Source organism: Gossypium arboreum, chromosome 6 (genome assembly GCF_025698485.1).
Source record: "Gossypium arboreum isolate Shixiya-1 chromosome 6, ASM2569848v2, whole genome shotgun sequence".
In the NCBI taxonomy this organism is placed as follows: domain Eukaryota; kingdom Viridiplantae; phylum Streptophyta; class Magnoliopsida; order Malvales; family Malvaceae; genus Gossypium; species Gossypium arboreum.
The window spans coordinates 4,818,017-4,839,773 of record NC_069075.1 but is presented as its reverse complement, the minus strand read 5'-3'; the positions used below and the strand labels follow the sequence as shown (position 1 = coordinate 4,839,773).

At 34.8% G+C, this 21,757-nt stretch overlaps 3 protein-coding genes across 3 annotated transcripts; all 3 read right to left on the bottom strand.

Annotated features, from left to right (window-relative positions):
• Nucleotides 1-30: 30 nt before the first annotated feature.
• LOC108486752 (RAP domain-containing protein, chloroplastic) lies at nucleotides 31-3,272 on the bottom strand. The gene is made up of 3 exons (XM_017790963.2): nucleotides 1,154-3,272; nucleotides 693-775; nucleotides 31-221 (listed from the first exon to the last, which is right to left on the bottom strand). Exons 1-3 carry the CDS (start codon nucleotides 2,928-2,930, stop codon nucleotides 150-152), a joined length of 1,932 nt encoding a protein of 643 aa, XP_017646452.1. The 5' UTR covers nucleotides 2,931-3,272; the 3' UTR covers nucleotides 31-149.
• Nucleotides 3,273-6,539: 3,267 nt separating this feature from the next.
• On the bottom strand, nucleotides 6,540-9,284 carry LOC108485092 (putative disease resistance protein RGA4). Its single transcript, XM_053029810.1, has 4 exons — nucleotides 9,110-9,284; nucleotides 8,082-9,068; nucleotides 7,240-8,002; nucleotides 6,540-7,131 (listed from the first exon to the last, which is right to left on the bottom strand). The coding sequence occupies exons 1-4, from the start codon at nucleotides 9,282-9,284 to the stop codon at nucleotides 6,540-6,542; spliced, it is 2,517 nt and encodes an 838-aa protein (XP_052885770.1).
• Nucleotides 9,285-10,329: 1,045 nt separating this feature from the next.
• Nucleotides 10,330-21,463, bottom strand: LOC108486379 (uncharacterized). Its single transcript, XM_017790419.2, has 17 exons — nucleotides 21,096-21,463; nucleotides 19,583-19,822; nucleotides 18,798-18,944; nucleotides 17,833-17,911; nucleotides 16,318-16,501; nucleotides 15,966-16,031; nucleotides 15,437-15,676; nucleotides 14,824-15,030; nucleotides 14,409-14,712; nucleotides 13,847-14,006; nucleotides 13,610-13,718; nucleotides 13,151-13,286; nucleotides 12,982-13,037; nucleotides 12,608-12,907; nucleotides 12,256-12,378; nucleotides 11,357-12,046; nucleotides 10,330-10,824 (listed from the first exon to the last, which is right to left on the bottom strand). The coding sequence occupies exons 1-17, from the start codon at nucleotides 21,226-21,228 to the stop codon at nucleotides 10,654-10,656; spliced, it is 3,345 nt and encodes a 1,114-aa protein (XP_017645908.1). The 5' UTR covers nucleotides 21,229-21,463; the 3' UTR covers nucleotides 10,330-10,653.
• Nucleotides 21,464-21,757: the final 294 nt, after the last annotated feature.

Genomic DNA, 21,757 nt, shown 5'->3' with positions numbered 1-21,757 from the left:
CACATCAATGTATCTAATAAAAATTCCCCCTTCTTCATTAAGCAAGTGGATTGACATTTAATTATCATGTAATTGTAAATATACATACATTTTGACTAATCTCACTGAAAATAAGTACATAAACACTATTGAGGCTGCCTCAAATCAATTCAGCCCAGGTGATCTTCCAGAATTTTCCTCAGGTACTCAAGCTGCTCTACTTCCCCTTCATGTTCCTCCCACTACAAATAAGAAGAGAAAAAAAAAAGGCCATTACCTTTGGCATCAAAAGAAATTCCTAATATTAATTACAATTTACAAGCTATGCTATCTGAACTTGGTGATATAGTACTCCTATTCTTGGATTTTTCTTGGAGTATCCATATTTGACATTCGTGTCCAAAGCATATCCAGACACATATATAGGAATATGATCCTCCAAAGACCTTCCAAATATGTAAAAATCTTGAAAATGACAAACATATCCGTATTTAACACTCATACTCATAATCATGTCCAAATATGTACCGGACATAGATGCCAGATACAAGTACCTTAGGAAAAATAAAAAAGTCCAGATAACATAGCTTATGAATACCAAAAACCTGCTTAAAAGTTAGAATCCATTGAGAAAACGTCTACAATCATGACATGAGTACTCTAAGCAGTGATTCAAGTCTTGAATGCATATGAAATAAAAGACAAGGACCCACCTCTTGATAAGACAATGATACAAATCTCCAACCAGAAGCGGCAATATGACGACTTTTTAAAACGGTATGCCCTAATGGTGTTCCTGTCAGAGATTCAGAAGAATATCATTGGATGCATCAAGTTATTATACTTACTTCAGCTTCATCAAAATCAGGTTAAGGTATATAAACAGTCATATTATAGTCAAAAATGTAATTTAGACATCATAAAACTAAGTGATTTAATCCAAGGGTGTAATCGAGCCAAACCAAGCACAAGCCAGAAGAACCTCAAGCTAGATTGTTTTTACTGTTAAAGCTCGAGTTCTGTTCAAGATTAAGATTGAACTAATCAAGTTTGCTCGATTAAGCTCAACTAATCTCATATGCATGATAAAAGATGACCAACACCTTAAACATGATGTGACAAAATAAAATATACTAACACGACATGGAATATACGAATTGTTGAAAATACTTACCAGTATTTCTTGAGAAATGTGTTGGTCCATCAATCTCCAAAGCAACCTTTTGATCAACAAGAACAGCATCAATGGTGTAGCAGTCCGTAGGGTGCTCCCTAACCCAATCAAGGCCAGTGCTCACAAGAAGACGACCAACTTCCTTTTGGAAAGATGACGTTGTCTTTTGGTTGAACCTCTTTGTTTTCCCAGCACGAACAATTTTTGACTCGAGTTCACCATCAATGGATAGCTGAAGATGTGAATACTCAAGCTTTAAGCATTGGTTCACCAGATGAACCTGTGAAGCAAACATAACATCACCTCTATATTGTTCTGAAATCCGTTGCTCCTCAAAACTGTTCAATGTTTTCCATACATGAGAAAAGAACATTCGATCAAGCTGTCCGAAAACTGCATAGGACCAAGCTATATTCCCAAGCTGGTATCTGCTTAAGGTGAGCACAGGAGGATCTGGAATTCCTCCAAATTTGATATCTCTACTGTTCTCCACACCAGTTTCTTCATCATCTTTTACAGTTTCATGGCTTAAGCAGCATTTAATTTGGTTGGCATTGTTGAAAACAGTGTCGATAGCTTGAAGCAAGGTGTCTGCAGGCTCATATAGAGATGCAAACGCCCATAACATCTGTGCAAGCTCTTGTTCATGGAACGAGTGAATTATGGCCGCTGCCCTCTTTGCCAACCCTTCAAACAGATCCGGGGCAGAATGCCGCATTGTAGCGAATGCACCGGCAATGTTAGCAACATTCTGAGAATTGAACTCTGTAACCTTAGCCAATGCCACCTCTGCAACTCGATCCATTTCGGACAAAAACAACATGTCCCCTCCAATCTTGGACAGTGCCCACGCAACGTTCGACACACCTTGTGCCGAGCATTCTGGAAGAGCAGTCATTGCAATACCAATAAGCATTGACATTTCTCTTTGTCGAGTGAATGCCAACCTGCGAGTGCTTGGCATCGATACTTTCTCCATGCTCTTAGCAATTCTATGAAGTGCAGTAGCAATATTCAAAGGTGAAAGTGGCGAAGGGCTTAAACCTTTCCCAACAGCCATTATCATCTCAGATGTAATCTCCAATATTTCTTCTGCAGTTTGTGATTGAATTATATCTTTGTTCAAGTTAAGTTCTTTTCTACGATCAGACGGCCCTGAAATTTGAGCTAATTTCTGAACTAACTCTTCCATTGCCTTCTCCTTCTTCTCTAAAAACATCCCATCCCCCATTGAACTCACCGTATCTCGAAGTCGACTCACATTATCATCGATCTGGTTATCGAAACCCTCATTGCCAATATCTTGCTCAAAATCAAAACCCTCTTCAATTTCCTCTACTTCTTTACTAATCTTATCTTTTTTTGCTAATCTTTTCTTCTTCTTTTTCTTCTTTTTAATCAAATCCTCAACTTTATGAGCCAATCCCCTAGATTCAATAGATTTGAGTGCCATTTTTCTAGCCTTTAAACACCAATCCATCCCTTCTTCATCATTAAGAACCCTAGATTTCTCTTGCTTTTTCCTCTTCTTGGGTGCTTGATAACTAAATGGATCAATCTCTCCAACAAACTCCAATTCCCAATCTTCCATTTCATCATCATTAACACTATTCCCAGTACTAATACTAGAATTTTTACCCACACTTGCAAAGTTTCTTCTAGGAAACTCAAGCCCACCTCTTAATTTCACTAATGAAAGATTATGAACTTGCTTTGGCATGAAAATTAAGGGTTTTAAGTAAGTTTGGGTAGGGAACGGATTTAACAAAAATTCCATGGCCCCTTTTCTCTCGATTCTACCGCGGATTAATGAACGAAAATACCAAACAAGAATTTTTAAAACAGCTAAATATCATCAAATATCAGAGTTCATGAAGAGAAATGAACACTCAAAAACCCAGAATTCAAGAGGAACTGAGAAAAATGAACCATACCCATTACGGAACTGCTTTACCGGAAAATTGCAAGACAGGTAATGTAAGCTGCTTTATGATTCCTGTTCATTTTCGTTTTAATGTTAAATTTCTGGATAAGATATTTATTATATGAATGAACTGCAAAATTGGGCCAACCTAAAACCTTTTTTGCTAGTCATGTAGATGTCATTTGTTTGGGGGTAAGCTACTCAAATATTCACATTTGCTCATTCAATTTTTCGGGTAAACTACAAAAATATTACCCAACTTTAGTTTTATTTTGATTCAACTATTAATTTTTTCGATTTAGTAACTAAACATTTTTTAAATTAAATATTCTAGTCACCCTCCAATTAGTTGTCCTTAGATGTGACGAAAAGTAAAGTTATTCATAGACCTGTACGAGTTCCAACAAAATTTTAGGCTCAATTGATAATTTAGACCCGACCAAAAAATAGATCTAAATTTTTACCCAAACCCAACACATATTATATATGCTAAAATCAAGCCCAAATCGACCCGGTCCGTATTAAAACCTATAGTATCAATACAATAGGGAATGTATCGATACTGGCTATGAGGTATTGACACCTTGAGGAAGGTATTGATACTCAAACAATTTTTCTTTAATTTCCAAATTATCGAACCTTAAAACGGTAGCGATACTTTTGTAAAAGTATTGATACTTTATTAAGGGTATTAAAACTTTTAGGCATGTATCCGGGCCGGGTAGAGACCAAAAAACATTAATTAAGGCTCGGCCCGTTTTTAAACTGACCTTATTTTTTACCCAAGCCCATTTTTAAGCCTATATTTTTGTCCAAATCCTTCCACTTTTTAGATGGGTCTTTGAGCTGAGTCGAATGACCCAACCCATAGATAAATCTAACAAAAAGATGATGTGAGCTTTTTTATTGATCTAATAATAAATTTAGCCCTTTAATATTTATACATTCTATCAATTTGATTTTAAATATAAAAATTCAACAAATTATATATTGTCATTTTAATTCAAATTCTAAAAAAAAATCAATAAATTAACTCCGAACATTTACGAAATTTATCAATTTTCAAAAAGAATATTTTTAAAAAAAATCACCATTTGTAAACTCTCTCACAAGCGACATCAATTTCCTTTCCTTTTCCTATGATATATAGTATGAAGATAATTGTGATAGGCAAGTAGCCTTTTCTCAGCCCAGCCTAGAATTGCAAGAACTTATTATGTTTGAATGATCTGGATTCATCATTGCCTTTTCAACTTCATTAAAAGATTATTAGTAGCCAACAAAAAATCACCTTTCACTTGGTCAGTTGCCACATTATGGTTCCACAAGAAACAAATATCATGCAGCATCACTACCCATGTCTTCTTTACGAGGTTCAGAACCTCATCCATCTCTTCAATAACTCACGATTCGTAAACATCAAAATAACATCGTTCGATCGAAAGCTAAAAGGATTTAATTGCTAAATCAAAAATTCAGCTAGACTTTCTAATTCGAAAATACATGTATTAGATTTGGTGAAATTTATCACTATAAATATTATAATTAAAAGTTTAGTTTTATGAAAAATTTTAAAAGTTCCGTTGTGACATAAAATCGCTTTTCACAAAATAATATTTCCAACAATCCGATAAGAGATAAATAATCGGTTGATTGAGAACTACATTTGGATCATGAACCCGACAATTGGATGGATTGTAAAAAATCAGTTGAATTAATTTTTATATTTTGGACTCAAATTTTCTAATTCAAAACCTAGAAAAAATAAAAACTAAAATCCAATTAATTTTAGGTTGAAACCAGCCCAATTTACTTAAAACTAAACCAATATATCAAACCTAAATCTATCTATGGGCCGAGTAGTTTACCAATCGAGTTGGTTGTCACTTAAATTTAAATTAAATAAATTTTAAATGTCTTGTATTTTTATTTTATTATTTATTATTTTTAATTATTGATATGAGTTATTTGGTCAGACTAAATTCAAGCACAAATTTAAATTTTTTTTTTAAATTTGGGCTTTGGCTCGACCTATATAAGTTTAGCCCAACCCAACCAAAAGAAGTAAAGAAAATGAATAAAAACAAAAATCTAAAGGTTAATTTTTTTTAAAGTATCTATTAGAATGAACCTAATAAATAATTTTTCACAATCTGTAACCCATTAAAGGGTTAGATGTTGAACATGAGTTTTGGAGATTGTAAAAAAAGGTAAACCATGGATGTTGAAAGTTGAAACTAGTTGGGTAGTTTTCTTAGGCCCTACTCTTCTTCTCTTTAGTGTTCTCAAGGCTCAAGTTAAAGTCATCGCCACTGCCATGTCTTGTCGACGCTGCCATCGAGGTGAGTGTATTTGGATAGAAGAGATCCCAAGTTTTTGATGAATTATATAAAAAACATAAGACAAATAAAGAAGTGAAATGGTGATTTCTGAAAATATTTTTTATCAACTTTATTAAGTCACTATATTTCTTACACTAAAAAAGCATTAATTCAACAAAGCAGATCTTGATAAAAGCAGGAGAGAAGCAAACACCACTAGGGGGACATATAAGCCATTCTTAAATTAAACTTAATTTATAGCTCAAAACAAGTCATATATCTAAATCAAACAATATATTTGTGTTACTCATGAAGTTGTTAGACTTTGAATGTGTATCTAATATACTAGCAAAAGATTGATGTCATCCTTCTGAAGAATTGGAAAGTGGACATCAAATTAGACCACCATACATGGTTGTAGTTCTAGGGATGGAAAGATCATAAGATAGAAGAAGCCTCAAGTTTCATGTTTTTTAGGCTTTAATTTAATAAATAAAAATATTTTAATATATTTTAATTAATACACATGACCAATCCGTGCATGGCATGATAAGAAAAAAATAGTTAATTATATAACTTTTCAATCATATAAATAGAACAACACTCGGTTACTTGATATATATGTTAGGAATGTGTGCTATGTTGGGCCAATCTTCTCCTCTCTCTTCTTGACTCCGTCTTTCCAGATGTGGGCATTCTTCGATCCACAAGGTTTCTAGTGCCATGAGGTTTCGTACCCCTTGGGGCAATGACATCAAATTAGGACAATTCAAAATCTCCAATCTTGAAAGCAAGGTGAGGTGTTGTATCTCGCTTGGGAGAGAAACTAATCCCTTACACTCCTTAATATTAAGAAATCGAAGAGAAGAAAGATGTTGGATGCACTCCGGCAATGAGGTTAACTCTGGACATTTTCTGATATGCAAGTTTTGGAGTGAAGTCAAATATCGCACCCCCTCAGACATAGAGGCTAATTTCTTACACATTTCAATGCGTAGTGTAGACAAGGAAGTTAATTCTTGCAATCCATTTACCGGAAGGGATACAAGGCTGTTGCAATGACTTAATTCCAAAGTTTCTAAAGAGCTGAGGTTTTGTAGCCCTGCATGCAAGCTTTCAAGTTGTGAGCAACTTTTAAGTTTCAAGTGTTATCCAGCAAATCAGATAAATCCCTTAACTCGTAGAACTCCCAAATATGGAGAGATATAAGAACAGTGGCATTCATCATCGAAGATTTGAGTAAAGTAACACTACTTCCTCTGATATCTAGCTCCTTTAGAGACTGAAGCATGGGCAGTTTAACCAACATAGGACAACCTATGATAGTTGATGAAGTTAAGATAGGAAAATGCTGTCTACCATTATCTGCCGTCCATTCCTCCAAACATGGTGCCCAAAGTATTTTGAGAACCTCGAGTGATGGAAAAGAACTCTCCATATCTCCGTTGAAGTTACTGTCAATATACTTGAGAGCACCCATTCCAAAAATAGTAAGGACCTTCAAGAAGCGTAATTTCCCTAGAGGTGGAAGTTGATCGCATCTGTTGCAATATTCTAATGAGATTTGAACAAGGTTTGGTAGAAGCATATCCATCATCCAATACGGAAACCTAACACCTTGGTAACCATATATGTACAACTTCTTCAAGCATGAATGAGGTTGGAGAGCATTAAGAATCTCTTCATCATTTCCATGTTGAGAGGTCTCATTGCTGTCTCTTCTCCAAGATAAGCTTAATGATCTTAAATTTTGCTTATTTATCAGATTGGAGTTTTTAGCTTCTGTTGCACTCTTCACGTTGCCAAGTCCTGTGATGCTCAATTCCCCCTCTATGTCCAACTATTTCAACTCATCAATGCCACCACTGTCATTGTCCTTTCCCACAACAAACTTGTTGAGCTTGCGCAAGCTTGACAATTGTCCTAATCCAATAGGCATAGAACTTAGTTTATAGCACTCTCTGAGGTCCAGGTACCTAAGATTTTCCAAGTGCTTCATGCCTGTTGGTAACATTTGAAGATTGTCACAAGAACGGAGATTCAGTGTCTGCAAGTTATGAAGGGAGCTTGTTGATTCAGGTAGAGTTTTCATATTACCATCATGTAGGCACAAATACCTCAGATTGTTCAAACTTTTAAATGCAATATTGCAAAAATTATAACCCAAATCCAACACCTTTAGATGCTTTTGTTTACTGATGAAATGGGAAGGATTATAGAGATTAGCAATACCACGAAAGGTGAACTTGTTCCCAAGGATCAAAGAAAGCAATGGTTGCAATTCCGATAAGTCTAGAGTGTTCCTCGAAAAACTACTACTATGAACAAACAAGTGACGAGCAGTTTTTGGTATTTTCAACCTCTCACTGGGCTCAATCACATAGCATTCGTCCATCATAGATGTTGCCAAGTCATGAACTAAATCATGCATTTTACATGTAACAGTTCCATGAACATCCTCTTTGACGTCCTGGAGAAAGGACCTCCAAGTTAATTCAGATAATATTTCACAACCCGCATCATGCAAATCCATATGTCCTCGTGAAGGAATAAATCCATTTGCCGTCCATAGTCCTATCAGCTTGTCCTTTTCCATGACATAATCTTTGGGAAATATTGAGCAAAACGAAAAACATTTGTCTCATATATGGTGGAAGATGCTTATAACTTAACCTCAATACACCTAAGATTCTTCTTCCCTCATCTTCCAAATCCCATATCTCGCTTTCTTTGACACGTAATGATTCCCTTTCCTGGCTTTTGAAACGCAATATGCTTCCTGTGGCCTTAATTGCCAAGGGTAACCCTCCACATCTCTGCACTATCTGCCTCCCAATTCTTTCCAAGTTCACATTGCCTTCATCCATTCCCATCCCAAAGGCTCTTTGCTTGAATAAGGACCAAGAATCATCATCTGAAAAACACACCAAGTCATGAACAGGAATCGTAGCCATCATAAGAGCAACTTTCTTGAGCCGAGTAGTGACAATGACTGTACTCCCTCTTTGTCCAGAGAGAAGCGCTTTCTTCAGTCCGTCCCACTTGTCTTCATGTTCGTTCCACACATCATCCAAGACAAGCAAAAATCGTTTTCCAGCAAGCTTCTCCAATAAGCACCGTTGCAAGGGATCTAGCTGTTGGATATTGCATGCGTTCCCTTGTTCAATGGATTCCACAATAGGTTTAGTCAGGCTTGCTATATCAAAATCGTCAGATACGCACACCCAAGCTCTCAAATCAAAGACTTTTGTCACATTTTCATCATTGTAAACCAACTGAGCAATTGTTGTCTTTCCAAGACCTCCCATGCCGCATATGGCATAAACAGAGAGGTCATCATGGTGATTCACATTTTTAAGTAACATGCTAACTATCTCTGCCTTCTCATCTCCTCTGCCAATTACTTCTGATTCATTCACGAGGGAGCTGGTTATCCTGTCTCTGTTCCGCCCAGTTTCAGCTTCTGCCACACCCTCTCTTAAGTGGAACTTGCTTCTCTCCTCAGCAATGGCATCTAATTTCTCTCTTGCATCCTTAAGTTTATGTGCCATATTCAAGCGAAACAGAAGTGGGTTCTGAGGAGAAAAGAAAACGGTCACGTTGCTTCTTGCATCCCTTTGCCTTAGAGCTTCTGCGTTGAAGTCATCAAGCACATCTTCCAGATCATAAGCTGCTTGTTTGAGCTTTCCAAGCCAATTTGGATAGCTTTACTCTTCCACTGCTTCTGCTCAGCATCATGGAGCACAGCTTGGATGGTAGTCAGAGTACTCTCTAGAGTCTGAACTTCAGTTTTGAGGCTCCCAGCAAGTCGAATCCCCTCCCGAGACAAGGAGTTCAAGTTGTCGAATATGGTATTCAAAAGAGCTGAAACAAGTGAGTCCGCCATCTCCACTCTCTCCTTGAATTTCACAAGCAGCAAAACAACATGGGAAACTGAAGAAGAATTTAGCAACCAAAGAAACAGCGATGGATATGAACAACTGGAAACTGAACAAACAACTGTGGATGTATTCAGGATGATCAAAGATAAGAAACAATGGCACATGATGTTCGATGAGCCAGTCTTTGTATGAGAAGTAAGCAAAGAAAAGTATTGTTTCTGGTGAGGGTCCACAAGTGATTGACTATAGACCTTGTAATGCAAGCCATATGCATTAACATATCTTTAATGTGGGAAAAGAAAGATAGCAGAAGACTCTGAAATAATAAGCAAAATAAGCTTTACTGACTAACTCAAGCAATAATCTGGGAAAAGAAACGAAGTAGAAAATAATGCCATTGGCATTTGCAACTATATTGCTTCCTTTTGGCATATTCTCAACATAAAATTCTCATTTATAATTACATTTACTTTTCCTATAATATATTTGTGGAAAGTAATGGCATTTGGTCATTGAAATTAGTGGTAAATAGTGTTCATATTCTTAAAGTAAAATTCTCATTTATATTTGCATTTACTTTTCCAATTATATATTTGTGGAAGGTAGCCGCATTTGGTCATTCAACTTAGTGGTAAATAATGTTCATAGTTTTAAAAATATATATTATTATTAAATTATGTTATTATAGTTTTATACTCTAATTTGATACTCATGCCAAAACAATAACAATTAAATCGATTTAATCAAATTCTATTTCTAGTTTCATACTATGTATAAGTTATAAAATTAATTATTGTTCTTCAATTGATCAATTTTACTTCCTATATTTTTCAAATTTTAAAATTTTAATTATTCGCTAAAACGTGTTATTAATTCCTTCAATTAAAATAACATTTTTTTACTTCCTTTTAATCAAATACATAGTTAAATAATTAATTAAGTGAGCCTAAATCCTATTATCAACCTCTTTAACTAATGTGAACAGTAACATTAAACATAGATTAAGCTTATCATTAAACATACATTCATAATATACAGGAGAAACAGTGGTTGCAAGAAAAGTCTCTCTCCTATTCAAACAAGATAGCATTCACTGTTGAAGCTCAGCTGGAAATGAAGAATTTAACTCATCAGATGGAGCCAATTAGGCTTAAAACCTTCAGAGCCATTGCCAAATTTGTACAGCATTTTCATATTCTATCCAAAATTACAAGATATTTTGGGGTATGGAAATAAGATTTTATTTTATTTATTTATTAACATAAAGCCACGTTTGAATCCGCATGAAAAGAAAGTTCAATGGGAACGCCTTATTACAGTGTCAAACTAAGGGCATCCCTCATATCTTGCAAATAAAACACGATGAGAATGAACTCAGTTTTGAAGTTGGGACCTGTAGAGATTTTGGCCAGAAGTAGCTGAAGTTACGGGACATAACCGGATTGAGAACAAGTACGGCACGGCTGGAACCAGATAGTTCTCGTGTACGCAGGGTGTCCAGCTATCATCTCCACCGATACCCATGTGCTTGTGGTCAAGATGGACCTGTAAAACAATAACAACAAAACAATAACATAATAAAGCTCACATTAAAGTGAAGATGAAACCAGAATCAAGATCTGCGACTCCAGACATTCATTCATTTGGTACCAATTTGGCATGTGCATGCATATGTTCGTATGTATGCTTGTACGTAGTGGGAAAAGGGTTAGTTTCTCAGAAGTAAACTGATTTTGATAAAGTCACATTCCGGCACGGATAAAGCTAAGGTTTCAAGTGACCATAATCTTAATGGATCCGTTCTGGACAGTTTCCCGTTTTAGAGAAAATAGAACCGGCCATTCTTTTGGCACTTCATCTGGATTTTCATCATGGTCATGGTTCTTTACCACTTTTTTATGAGGGCGGATCCTGGCAACAGGCCAGTTATACACTTTCATATCCAGTATAAGCAAACCCGTTAAAGGGGATGAACAGGTGCAGGGATTAGCTTCAGATCATAAAAGTGAAGAGGGGCAAATGTGCATGTGCATAGCACATAAGAGAAAAGGAAAGCATTGTTAACTCGAAAATTTACCTCAATGAAATCCCCTTTGATAAGTTCTTCATTGCGCACTGCCCGATCAAGCTCAGCGGTGCTAAAATAACTTGCATTTAATTGCATAGGTGGAGATTTTCCGTATGTTGAAGCATAAATTCCACAGCCATCCTTGTTTTGAAATGTCACCCATCTGACATCCGCTCTACCTCCGGACTCCCCTGGAACTATATAAGGAACATGCATCCCTTCTACAGATTGCTCATAAACCCCAACATTTGCTGCTGCTTTTCGATCTGGGTAACACTCAAATGGCCCTCTTCCATACCATTTCACTTGGTCCACCGACTTTTCCAAGTGGAATTCAACTCCAACACGTGATAAAGGAGGAAGACCAGAACTTGGTTTTACATTGGATTCAATTACGATGTCACCGGACGCATGGATTGTGTAAAGCATGTCAACTTTGAATAAAGCAGTTGCTTTTTTTGACTCATCTAAAGTGCCATCCTCACCCTTAATGAAACCAAGGTAAACAACCGCTATTTTCACAACATTGTCTGTCTTATTTTGTATGGAACAGCTTTCAGTAAGAAAAACTATCTCATCAATGCAGGCAGCTTTCCACTTAGCCTGATAACTGCTTGGACCTCCCCCTTTGTCATTGTCTGTTGGTGCTCGCCAAAAGCATGGGAACAGGCCATTTTTCATTATAGGGACACCTTCAACCTGCAACTTACCACCAATTTCTCTGAAATTAGAAATTACAATATTGTCTTTATATGCTTTAGTTCAAAAATGAAAATTTACAATTTTTGAAAAATATTTTAGTTTACAAGATACAAGGCTGGGCTTGCTTTATTGCCTTCTTTTTGCAATTTTAAGAAAAAGCTAACATAAAAACGGAAAATTTAAGAAAAGCCATAGGCTTAGATTACCTTCCAACTATCGAGACTTCCGGTTTTTGTATTAAATGTAATCTCCCACAACTTTGACTGGCTAATAATGATATTATCCCCAAGAATTTCGGTGGAAAGGACATCGTCTTTTGTTTTGATGATCTGAAAAGCTCAAAAGTAGAACACTAAGCTGATTCAGAATAATAGTAAACATTAAGCATGTCCAACATTTGTGTCCGATTGGTAGTATGACCATCCTAAGAACCTCCAAATTCATATAGAAACTTTAACAATACTTGTGTTGGACACATACTCTGTATCTAACACTCATGCCCAGTCTGAGTAAAATAGCCTTAAACAAAACAAGAAAAAGGAATAGAAGAGAACTTACATGAGGTACAATATCTCTTTTGGAAGGCAACTGGACTTGTGTCGATGAAACCACATGACCGGCTTCCACCCACCTCTTGGAGTGCAAAAGTTTAGTAGTGATTGTTAAAAATATTTCTTCGGCATCTGAGGAAGCCCATAGAGGATACCATGGGCCAGACTTCCATTCAATATCATAGCTGCTCTGAGGTTCAATCACAGGAAGGGAGAGAATTCCACATCCAAGTTCACAGCCATCCCCAAGAACAGCCCATTCAAACACCACTCCTTCTGTTGTCTCATAAAAATTAGTGTTCTTTATCTGCCAAGTTAAATTTCAACTAGATGTTAAAAACAGACCACACAGAAACAGGAAAGACAAAAATATGACAGTACCTTAACCGTGCTTTCCCTTAGATAAACCTTGATCGGTTGATAGACATACTTAACCTCTGAAACAGCAATCAAGCTTATAAGTGGCAGTGCAAACACAACAGAAATATGGATATCACCGTAAACAGAAAAGTTTTTAGTACATTAGAAATATGAAATTGATATAGGGTACCGTGTAAGGTGGGATGAGGAGTTCGATCTGGCCATGTAATGCCATTCAAGCAGAAGTTTAAATCATTGGGAGAATCCCCAAAGTCACCACCATAAGCCCAGTATTTGCTACCATTTCCATTGTCCTTCAATAGGGCCTGAAAGAAAAATGCAATACATTTAGTCCTTTCTAAACTTCACCAGTAAAACAAGGGCCAAAAGAAACAAAGGGTAAAGAGTCAAAAAGGAGATGAAATTCAGTGCATATTACAAGGAACACTTCAGTACAAGAGGAGACATTAGGTTAGAGCAAAGACTTCTTAGAATATGGCCACATATTTTCAATGTAAGCTGATTCACTTTACATTTTACAGAAGAAATTATATGAAATAGACACTATAAAGTTAATAATTTAATCATGGCACGACAAAGAATTCTCAATATCCTTAAAGGGCCTTAAAAATAAATAAGGATTCTCAACCTGGTCAACCCAATCCCATATAAAGCCACCTTGAAGGCCAAAAATGTTATCAATTGCTTCCCAATATTCATGTATGTTTCCACAGCTGTTTCCCATGGCATGTGAATACCTGACATCATTGCAATAGAAGACCCTCAGATTAATAGAATGCCAGGGCCGTGAAAATAAATTCTGCCGGAAAAGGAAATGAATAAAGATGAAAAAGAAACGTGTTAATAGAGATGAATGGTTACATACTCGCACAATATCAAAGGACGAGCTTCATTTGGATCTTTTGCAATCTTCACTATGTCCCATACACGCATATACATTGGGCATACAATATCGGTGGATGGGGTTCTAGATCCACCACCTTCATAATGTACTACTCGTGAAGTATCTCTTCCACGAATCCATCCTAAGTCAAGTCTCAAAATTAATAAATGATGAGAGAAGAAATAATATAAAAGGAGAAATAATGAAAGCATATTCGTCAGATATGGTTAACATTATAAGTAAAACTAAAAAATGAAGTATGAAAAGTCAAATGAGAAACTTGATCGTGCTTCTTGTGGCATAAATTCTGAAAGTCGACGAACTTCCTACCTAGAACATGATAACAAAATGTAGTTTACAAACATCTAAAGCATTTTTTTTTAAAAAGAATATCGTTTCTAGTAAACATTTCACTAGCAGAGATACTTGGCAAGTCATGATTATGAGGATCAAGATAGTAAAAGAATCCAACGCAGGAAAACCTCATAATAGTTGCTTCCAGCAATAGCAAATTTAATGGCAAGTATATATCAGAACGCATTACCAGCTGAAGCAGAATGATTAGGTCCATATCCAGCCTCATTTCCCAAGGACCACGAAAAAATGCATGCATGATTTTTGTCCCTTTCAACCATGCCTATAACACGGTCCATCATCGCAGCAGCCCAACTAGGTTCCTGAGTAGGATGCTTCAGATGTCCAGAAAGATCAAAACCATGTGTTTCAATATTGGCTTCATCTATCATATACATTCCAAACAGGTCACACAACTCATACCAACGGGGATGTTGAGGATAGTGGCTGTTTCTCACAGCATTGATATTGTTTTGCTTCATTACAACCAAATCCTGTAAGAAAAAAGAATGAATATATAATCCATAGGTCCAATTCAGTTATCAACATAAGCTGCAACAACTTGCCACTAAGAGATAACAATTGACAACTTAAGGTGTCATTACCTTAACCATGCAAGCCTCTATGTTTGTCTTCCCCAAACGCGGATGATGCTCATGCCTGTTCACACCTCTTATTACAACAGGATGCCCATTAACAAGTAGCTGCTTTGGGGCTTTCGATACTTGTCTTATACCAACTAGGCATGATTCACAGTCGACTATTTTGCCAGATGCATCCTTAAGTATGATAACCAGTGTGTACAAATTTGGCTGCACAAAATGGAAACAAGCAAGCAATAAACAATTCAGATGAAATCAGAATAAAGACTATGTTGCTCCAATTCTTTATTTTTCTTGAAATACATGTGCCTGACATCCGTATCAATACTATAGGTATGGGTACATGACCCTCAAAAGACCTTCCAAATACATTGAAATCATGGAAAAATTTGAGCATATTATAACTTATAACCAGTGTTATCTCATAAAAAGAGAGAAAATAATGATATTGAAGACCTATAAGGCATGAGAAAGGAGAACAATGGAAGTACAATCCTAGGAACCCAAAATAGCAAGAGAGATAAAAATAGGGGAAGGGGCGTACTAGTTCTTTTAAGCTCAACCAAACATATATAGCTTAAACTGAAAATGAAATTGAATTGACTGAGAATCTCACATGTTCTGCTGACCATAACTTGGGCTTTTCTAGTTTCCCCTTAAGCATATAACCATGAAATCCTAGAGTTTGAGTGGGAAAGCGGTTGAGCTCTATGTTAGCCACATTCGATGACAGCAGATCAACATTTCCATCACAGTTGTACCAGCTCCCAGCATCATATAATGCAGCTTCTATGATAAAGTCCGTAAGCACTATATCTTTAGATGTTTCTCTCGAGCAATCTATTTTCACTTCAAGCTGAGTAATGTGTATGATGCAATATATATCACAACTTTAGTATATAACAATTTTTTATAATAGAAACAAAATAAATAACACGTTGTAAGCCAACAAAATCAACAAGGGTATTGATTAGGTACATCAACAACTATAGTAGTTTATGCACATTCAAACAGAATCTTTAAATATGGCTATTACGCCTCAGGTTTTATCTTAGTTTAACTGCAATTGAAACAAAACATGTATAATTTTTGCAATTAAAACTCTGAAAATTGCCAAGTAAACTCTTGAAGTAAGCAACTCTTACCTGTATATCTGCATAAGAAAAGTTGTCAGCAAGGTTTGATTTGAAAAAGTAATCTGCAATGAAGACCTGCATAAAAGTTAGGTCCATTTTAATGATGCAAGTATATATGAAAGGACATCAAATGCGCCAAAGTTATGGGATATCAGAAAAGAGGGGGGAAAACAGAGGAATTTGAATATAAACATACAAGAACAGGACACAGACACACAGAGACGTGTGCAAGCACACGCACACACACACACACACACATACATAGATATACATATAAAAATATATCTTCCAGTGCTTCTCCACAAAATTTGCTGTCCAATAACTAGCCATAACAGCTAAAAAAGTAAAAAATGAGTATAACCTGTGGTTTAGAAAGGAGAAGCACATCACGGTGAATACCGGATAACCACCAATGATCTTGATCTTCAAGGTAAGATCCATCACTCCACCTAAATACTTGAACGGATAGAACGTTCTTCTTGTCCGAGTCACATGAATAGCAATAATCTGTTATTTCAAACTCAGCAGGCAATCTACTATCCTGACTGAACTAACACAATGGAAAAGAATTTAATAATAGGTCAAACTCACAATACCAATTCAAACGCTCTACTAAAGGTTATCACTGTAAGAAGCTGCTCACTGTGGAAGATAAACTTTCAAAAGGTTACTATAAAATTCTAAGTTGCTATGATTATTCATTTTCATGAAGTACCTATGTCTGACACATATTCAGACATGAGATATGGGGATATGACCTTCCAAAGACCCTCAAAATTTAAAATAATAATAATAATAAACATACACTCACACCCGAGTCCAAGTAACATAGATAAATATATATTTGGAAGCTGCTTCACATGACATTCCTGTATGAATAAAACAAGGTTCTCCAACAAGCTTGTTTGTGTATCTGTCTATGTTTCTTTTTTTTTTTTTCTTTCCACAATTGATTTCTACGAACATTAATAATGCATTTTTGTTTTTCATCCTTGATCATATAGAAGGCTTCAATTAAAGAGCAACTATTTTTCTACCAACAATATTCATATAACTTGTGAGATGTAGAAAATGATGGAGATTAAAATTTCACAAATATGTATATTTGGGAAAGTTATTAATAAATTAAATATTATATTACACATGACCAAGTCCCAAGAAATAGCAACCAACTCATAGATTGTGCATGGTATAACTAAATTTTATCTTCTAAGAGGAGTACCTACTCCCAACATTTTTACTTTAACTAGAAATATCTTAATCATTTATAACAAATATGCCCCCAATTCTCAATACTCCATCACCTTTAGAGTCAAAAGATTAAGGGTTAGTTGAACTTTGTTTTTGAAAAGTACTATGAAAAATAATTTTGAGAAATGTGGTTTAAGATTTCATGAGTTTAGCATTGCTATCAAAAACTATTGTGAAAAGTTAAAATATCCATTTTAGGTATGATATTGTAAACTGAAAAATAAGTTAATTTAAATGATATTCAATTAACATATCAATTTTAAATACTAAATTAGTATAAATTGTTTGTAAAATTTAATTTGAATATATAAATCATATTTATAATTTATAGTTAATATAAATGAGGAGCAAATTTATAATTTGGCACCTAATTTGACTTTTAGAAAGCCATAAGCTAGAAACTTTCAGCTTTTGGGAAAGTCAGTTAGAAAAACTGGTTTGGCTTGAAAAGCTATGCGTTTAACATTGCTTATGACTTGAAAGCCAGTTTGGATTGAAAAGTTCTTTTGAAAAGCAATGCTGAACACACCCAAAGGGTACTCAAACTCGGTTGACAACATTTCTATAAATGTGAAAACTTTTCCATACAATTTATATATATATATTGCAGCTATGCATTACATACCTGTATCCAATAGGGACTCCGTTTACCCAAGCACAGAAGGCAGAATCAACAGCTTCGAAGTGCAACAAAATCCGGCGACCTGCCAAATGTTAAAAAATATGTTATTTTAAGTTTGTTATAGTAGATTTTGAATTGGCAAAGTATATAGCAAACATGAGAACCTATGTTGGTCCAAGTCTTCATTTTTCTAGAAGTACTTGCCTCTGGCACATTTTCAGATATAAGCATGTGGATGTAACTATTAGATGTCAATCAGTATCCTAGCATTGAAGCAGTTAATTATTATATTTAGATAGATATTAGCTTAATTTTATTAGGAGATCTTCTTTATTTAAAAGTCTCTTTATGGTATTAGGAATCTTTCTTTATTTAGAGTTCTTAGCTTATAGGTATTTTATTCAAATAACTAAACCTATGTAACCTCTATTTAAGAGGCTGATTGGTAGCAATAAAAGTAAGTCATATTAATTCAATTTTAAGAGGTTTAAGACTCTCTCTTAACAAGTCTAAGGTTTGGAATTCCCTTCGACGAGTTCCACTTGTTCATCATAAGTCATTCCCAAGGAAGAAGTGGAAATCGGGGAAAAAGCCCTGCTAAGACAGACGGTTTGCTTGTAAATTGTCCTGTGACAAGATCCACCAGTGCGGACCATAACAATAACCCTACAAAAACACTAATTACTAGGACAGACCACGAAAAAATGAACATGGTCGTGTTGGACACATATCCCCAACCTAAGTCTGAGAAACATAAATATATGGAAAGCATACATTTATATGAAGGAAAAAGTAAAAGAAGAAAAGAAGAAATAAAAGATGTGGAAGTGAAAAAAGAAAACTACAACAGTTTAATCACTGCATGTGAATCTAGAAGTACAAACAAAATCAAAGAAGAAAGTAACAATCAAATCATATTAGCAGAATATAGACCATCTAAATTAGGAACACATTTGACTAGGTCATACCCTTCCATTCTTTAGGAATGTGAAAGTATGTCCTGTAACAGCCTGTAGGGTTATCTGTAGGAACATGAGGAGGATCAAGCGGAAACGGATACACAATGTTGGTATAAATAGGCCGATCATATCCATGCATTTGCCAATTGGAAGGAACTGTTTCAATTGCAAAAGATAGACCTTTGTTAGAAAACATTGTTTACGGGAAAAATGTCGAACTGATTATATTTAAAAATTAAAAGACAAACTAGAATCAAGAAATAACACTAAAGATGAAGTAAAATTATGAAGCTTCAGAATAATAACAAGAAGGATCACAAAATAAAATAGATGATAAATATACAATAATCAGTAAGCAATGCTTATCAAACAAATGAATATTGAACTGCTTATTTTGAATATTAGTCATCCCTGAATGCGTATGTCATACATACATCGTTAGCACTTTGATTTCAACGGCCAAGTTCCATAACTTACACTTTATGACAGCCAAAAGTTATAGGTTCAAATGAAATGTAATGCAAATGCTTATATGATTATGTCAATAATTATGAACGAGAAACCTAAAAGTTTGCATAACTAGACACCAGAAAAAGGGTAAACTCGGGTTTACATCATGTATATTGATGAATGTTATAAAGAGATAGATTTTGGCATGTTTCTCAAATTATTTCAAAATAATAAATAACCTTGCTAATTAAAGCAAAAGTCTTGAAACACATAACTAAAGTTGAAAAGTGAGAGTGAAGCAAGAAAAGTTTGCAAATATATAACATATGTATTAACAATCTTACCCGGCAAAGTTTCCCAATCGGAATCCTGAAATGCACTTTCATAGAAATTTTTCGGAACAGCAGCAGGATTGGAAGCCAATAAAAATTTCCAATAACCAGACAAAGACTTGACGAAAGGCAAGCCTTTGACCCAAAAAGCCGCACTGTCAAGTGCACTCTGAACAGCATCATCATTCCAAACTGCCGATTTGGATACTGAAAGGTCCACTTTATTGCGTTCATACCAGTATTTAAGAGATCCTATAGATACAACATTGTATGAGAGAACATAATTTAGAAATTGAAAGTGCTGAATTAACTTACTAATAGAATATCAGGTCATATGTCCATGTAAACAACAATATTTTCATTAAGTAAATTGAATTTGAAGAACAGCAGACTAAATTATACTTAGTAACTTCAACCATTTACAATGGATTGGGCCAACACTTCTGCAAGAAAAGGAAACAAGTTCACAAGCAGCTATAGTCCTTTGGCAACCACTAAGGGATCACAAGGGAACGGCAAGGGTGAGGATTGCCTTATTTACCTCTTCCCCACTCTTATATGAATGATTGAAAACATCCGGCTTCATGCCACTCCACCTTACTTTTGTACTATTTACTATCGTAAATATATATTATAATTCATTCATGAACATAATTACAGCATATATAATTCTTTCACATGTATAATATACTATATATAAAGTACATATAAATTCATATACATGTGATTTTAGGATATATCTTGCTTGTATATAATACAAATATACATGAACAAGCATTTACCAAAACTGCGTGCATCCACTTAAAATAAAAATAAAGTCCATTCTAAGTGGATTCATACAACCACGGATCGAGTTTTGCCATCCCGAACACTTGCTAACATCCAATAATCAACAAAAGAAAAAAGAAAAAATCTGAAGAGAGAAAAATAGATCCTTACAAAGATTAACAGTATCAACTTTGATCAATCTAAAACTAAATTCCACACTCAACAGCTTGAATTGCATACCTAAAGAAACTAATAAGAAAAACACAGTCTGAATGAAAAGAAAATCTGAAATCAATCAAGAATATTCAAATCAATTTCCCACTGAATTATAGTAGCTCACTCCCACCAATCATTCAATTGTAATTCAAAATCAATGGAACCCAAATCATAAAATCAGAATTAAGAACCAAAACTAGAAAAAAAAAACACAATAAAAAAATATTAATAATGATTAAGTGCTAATTACTAAAAATGAAGCCAGTATAAAATCATCAACATCTAATCGTAAAAGAAAAAAGATAAAGATACTACAAAGCATACCCAAGTAGCAGATTTTAATGGAAACAATCACGAACACAGTATTAGTACATGCAAAGTACCCAAAGCAATAAATCTGAGTGAAAAGTCAAAACTTCAGGGAAAAAAAAATCAAAATATGTATTTTTAAAAAGCAGATGTTAATGAAATACTAAATCGAGTCAAACCCAAAAATTAAAATAAAATAAATCAATAATTTGATCAAAGAAAAAGAAACTACCTTCAACAGATTCATGGCAATGCAAAGTAACATGAGGGTCCCTTTTTCTCCACTTAATAAAAGATTGATCTTCCCACACTTTGTAACCATTTTCTGATGGAAAAACAAGTTGACTTAATATCAAAGAAGCCATTTTTCTTTTTCACTTTTCAGCATACACCAGACTGTGAAGTGAAATACTGAAAATTTATTGCTTTTTTTAGAGATATTATTATCTGATGAGTTTTGGTATTATATGACAATGTTGTCCTATTAGATTGCCACTTATGACACGTTTTTTAACTTGCTGCTTGCAGAACAAAAAGGTTGTACGGACCGACCAATATTATCCTTCTTAACTTATTTTTTTCTCAGCTGTTTAGAGGGGAAAAAATATGGCTTTAGCACATCTTTCCCATTAAGTTTTAGGAGTTTAATTGAAATTTTAAAAATTTTAAGAGTTTTAATGAATATTTTAAAAAATTTGAAGAGTTTAATTGAATTTTTTAAAAAAATTTGATGAGAATTTTTAAAATTATAAGGCTTAATTAATTTTTTAAAAATTCTGGGTATAATTAAAATTTTAAAAAATTTTGGTTAGCATGTACCTCAACCACCGTTCTCTGTCTTTTAGTATTCAAATTTGACACCATTTTTAATATGGAATTTGGATTTTTTTTAAT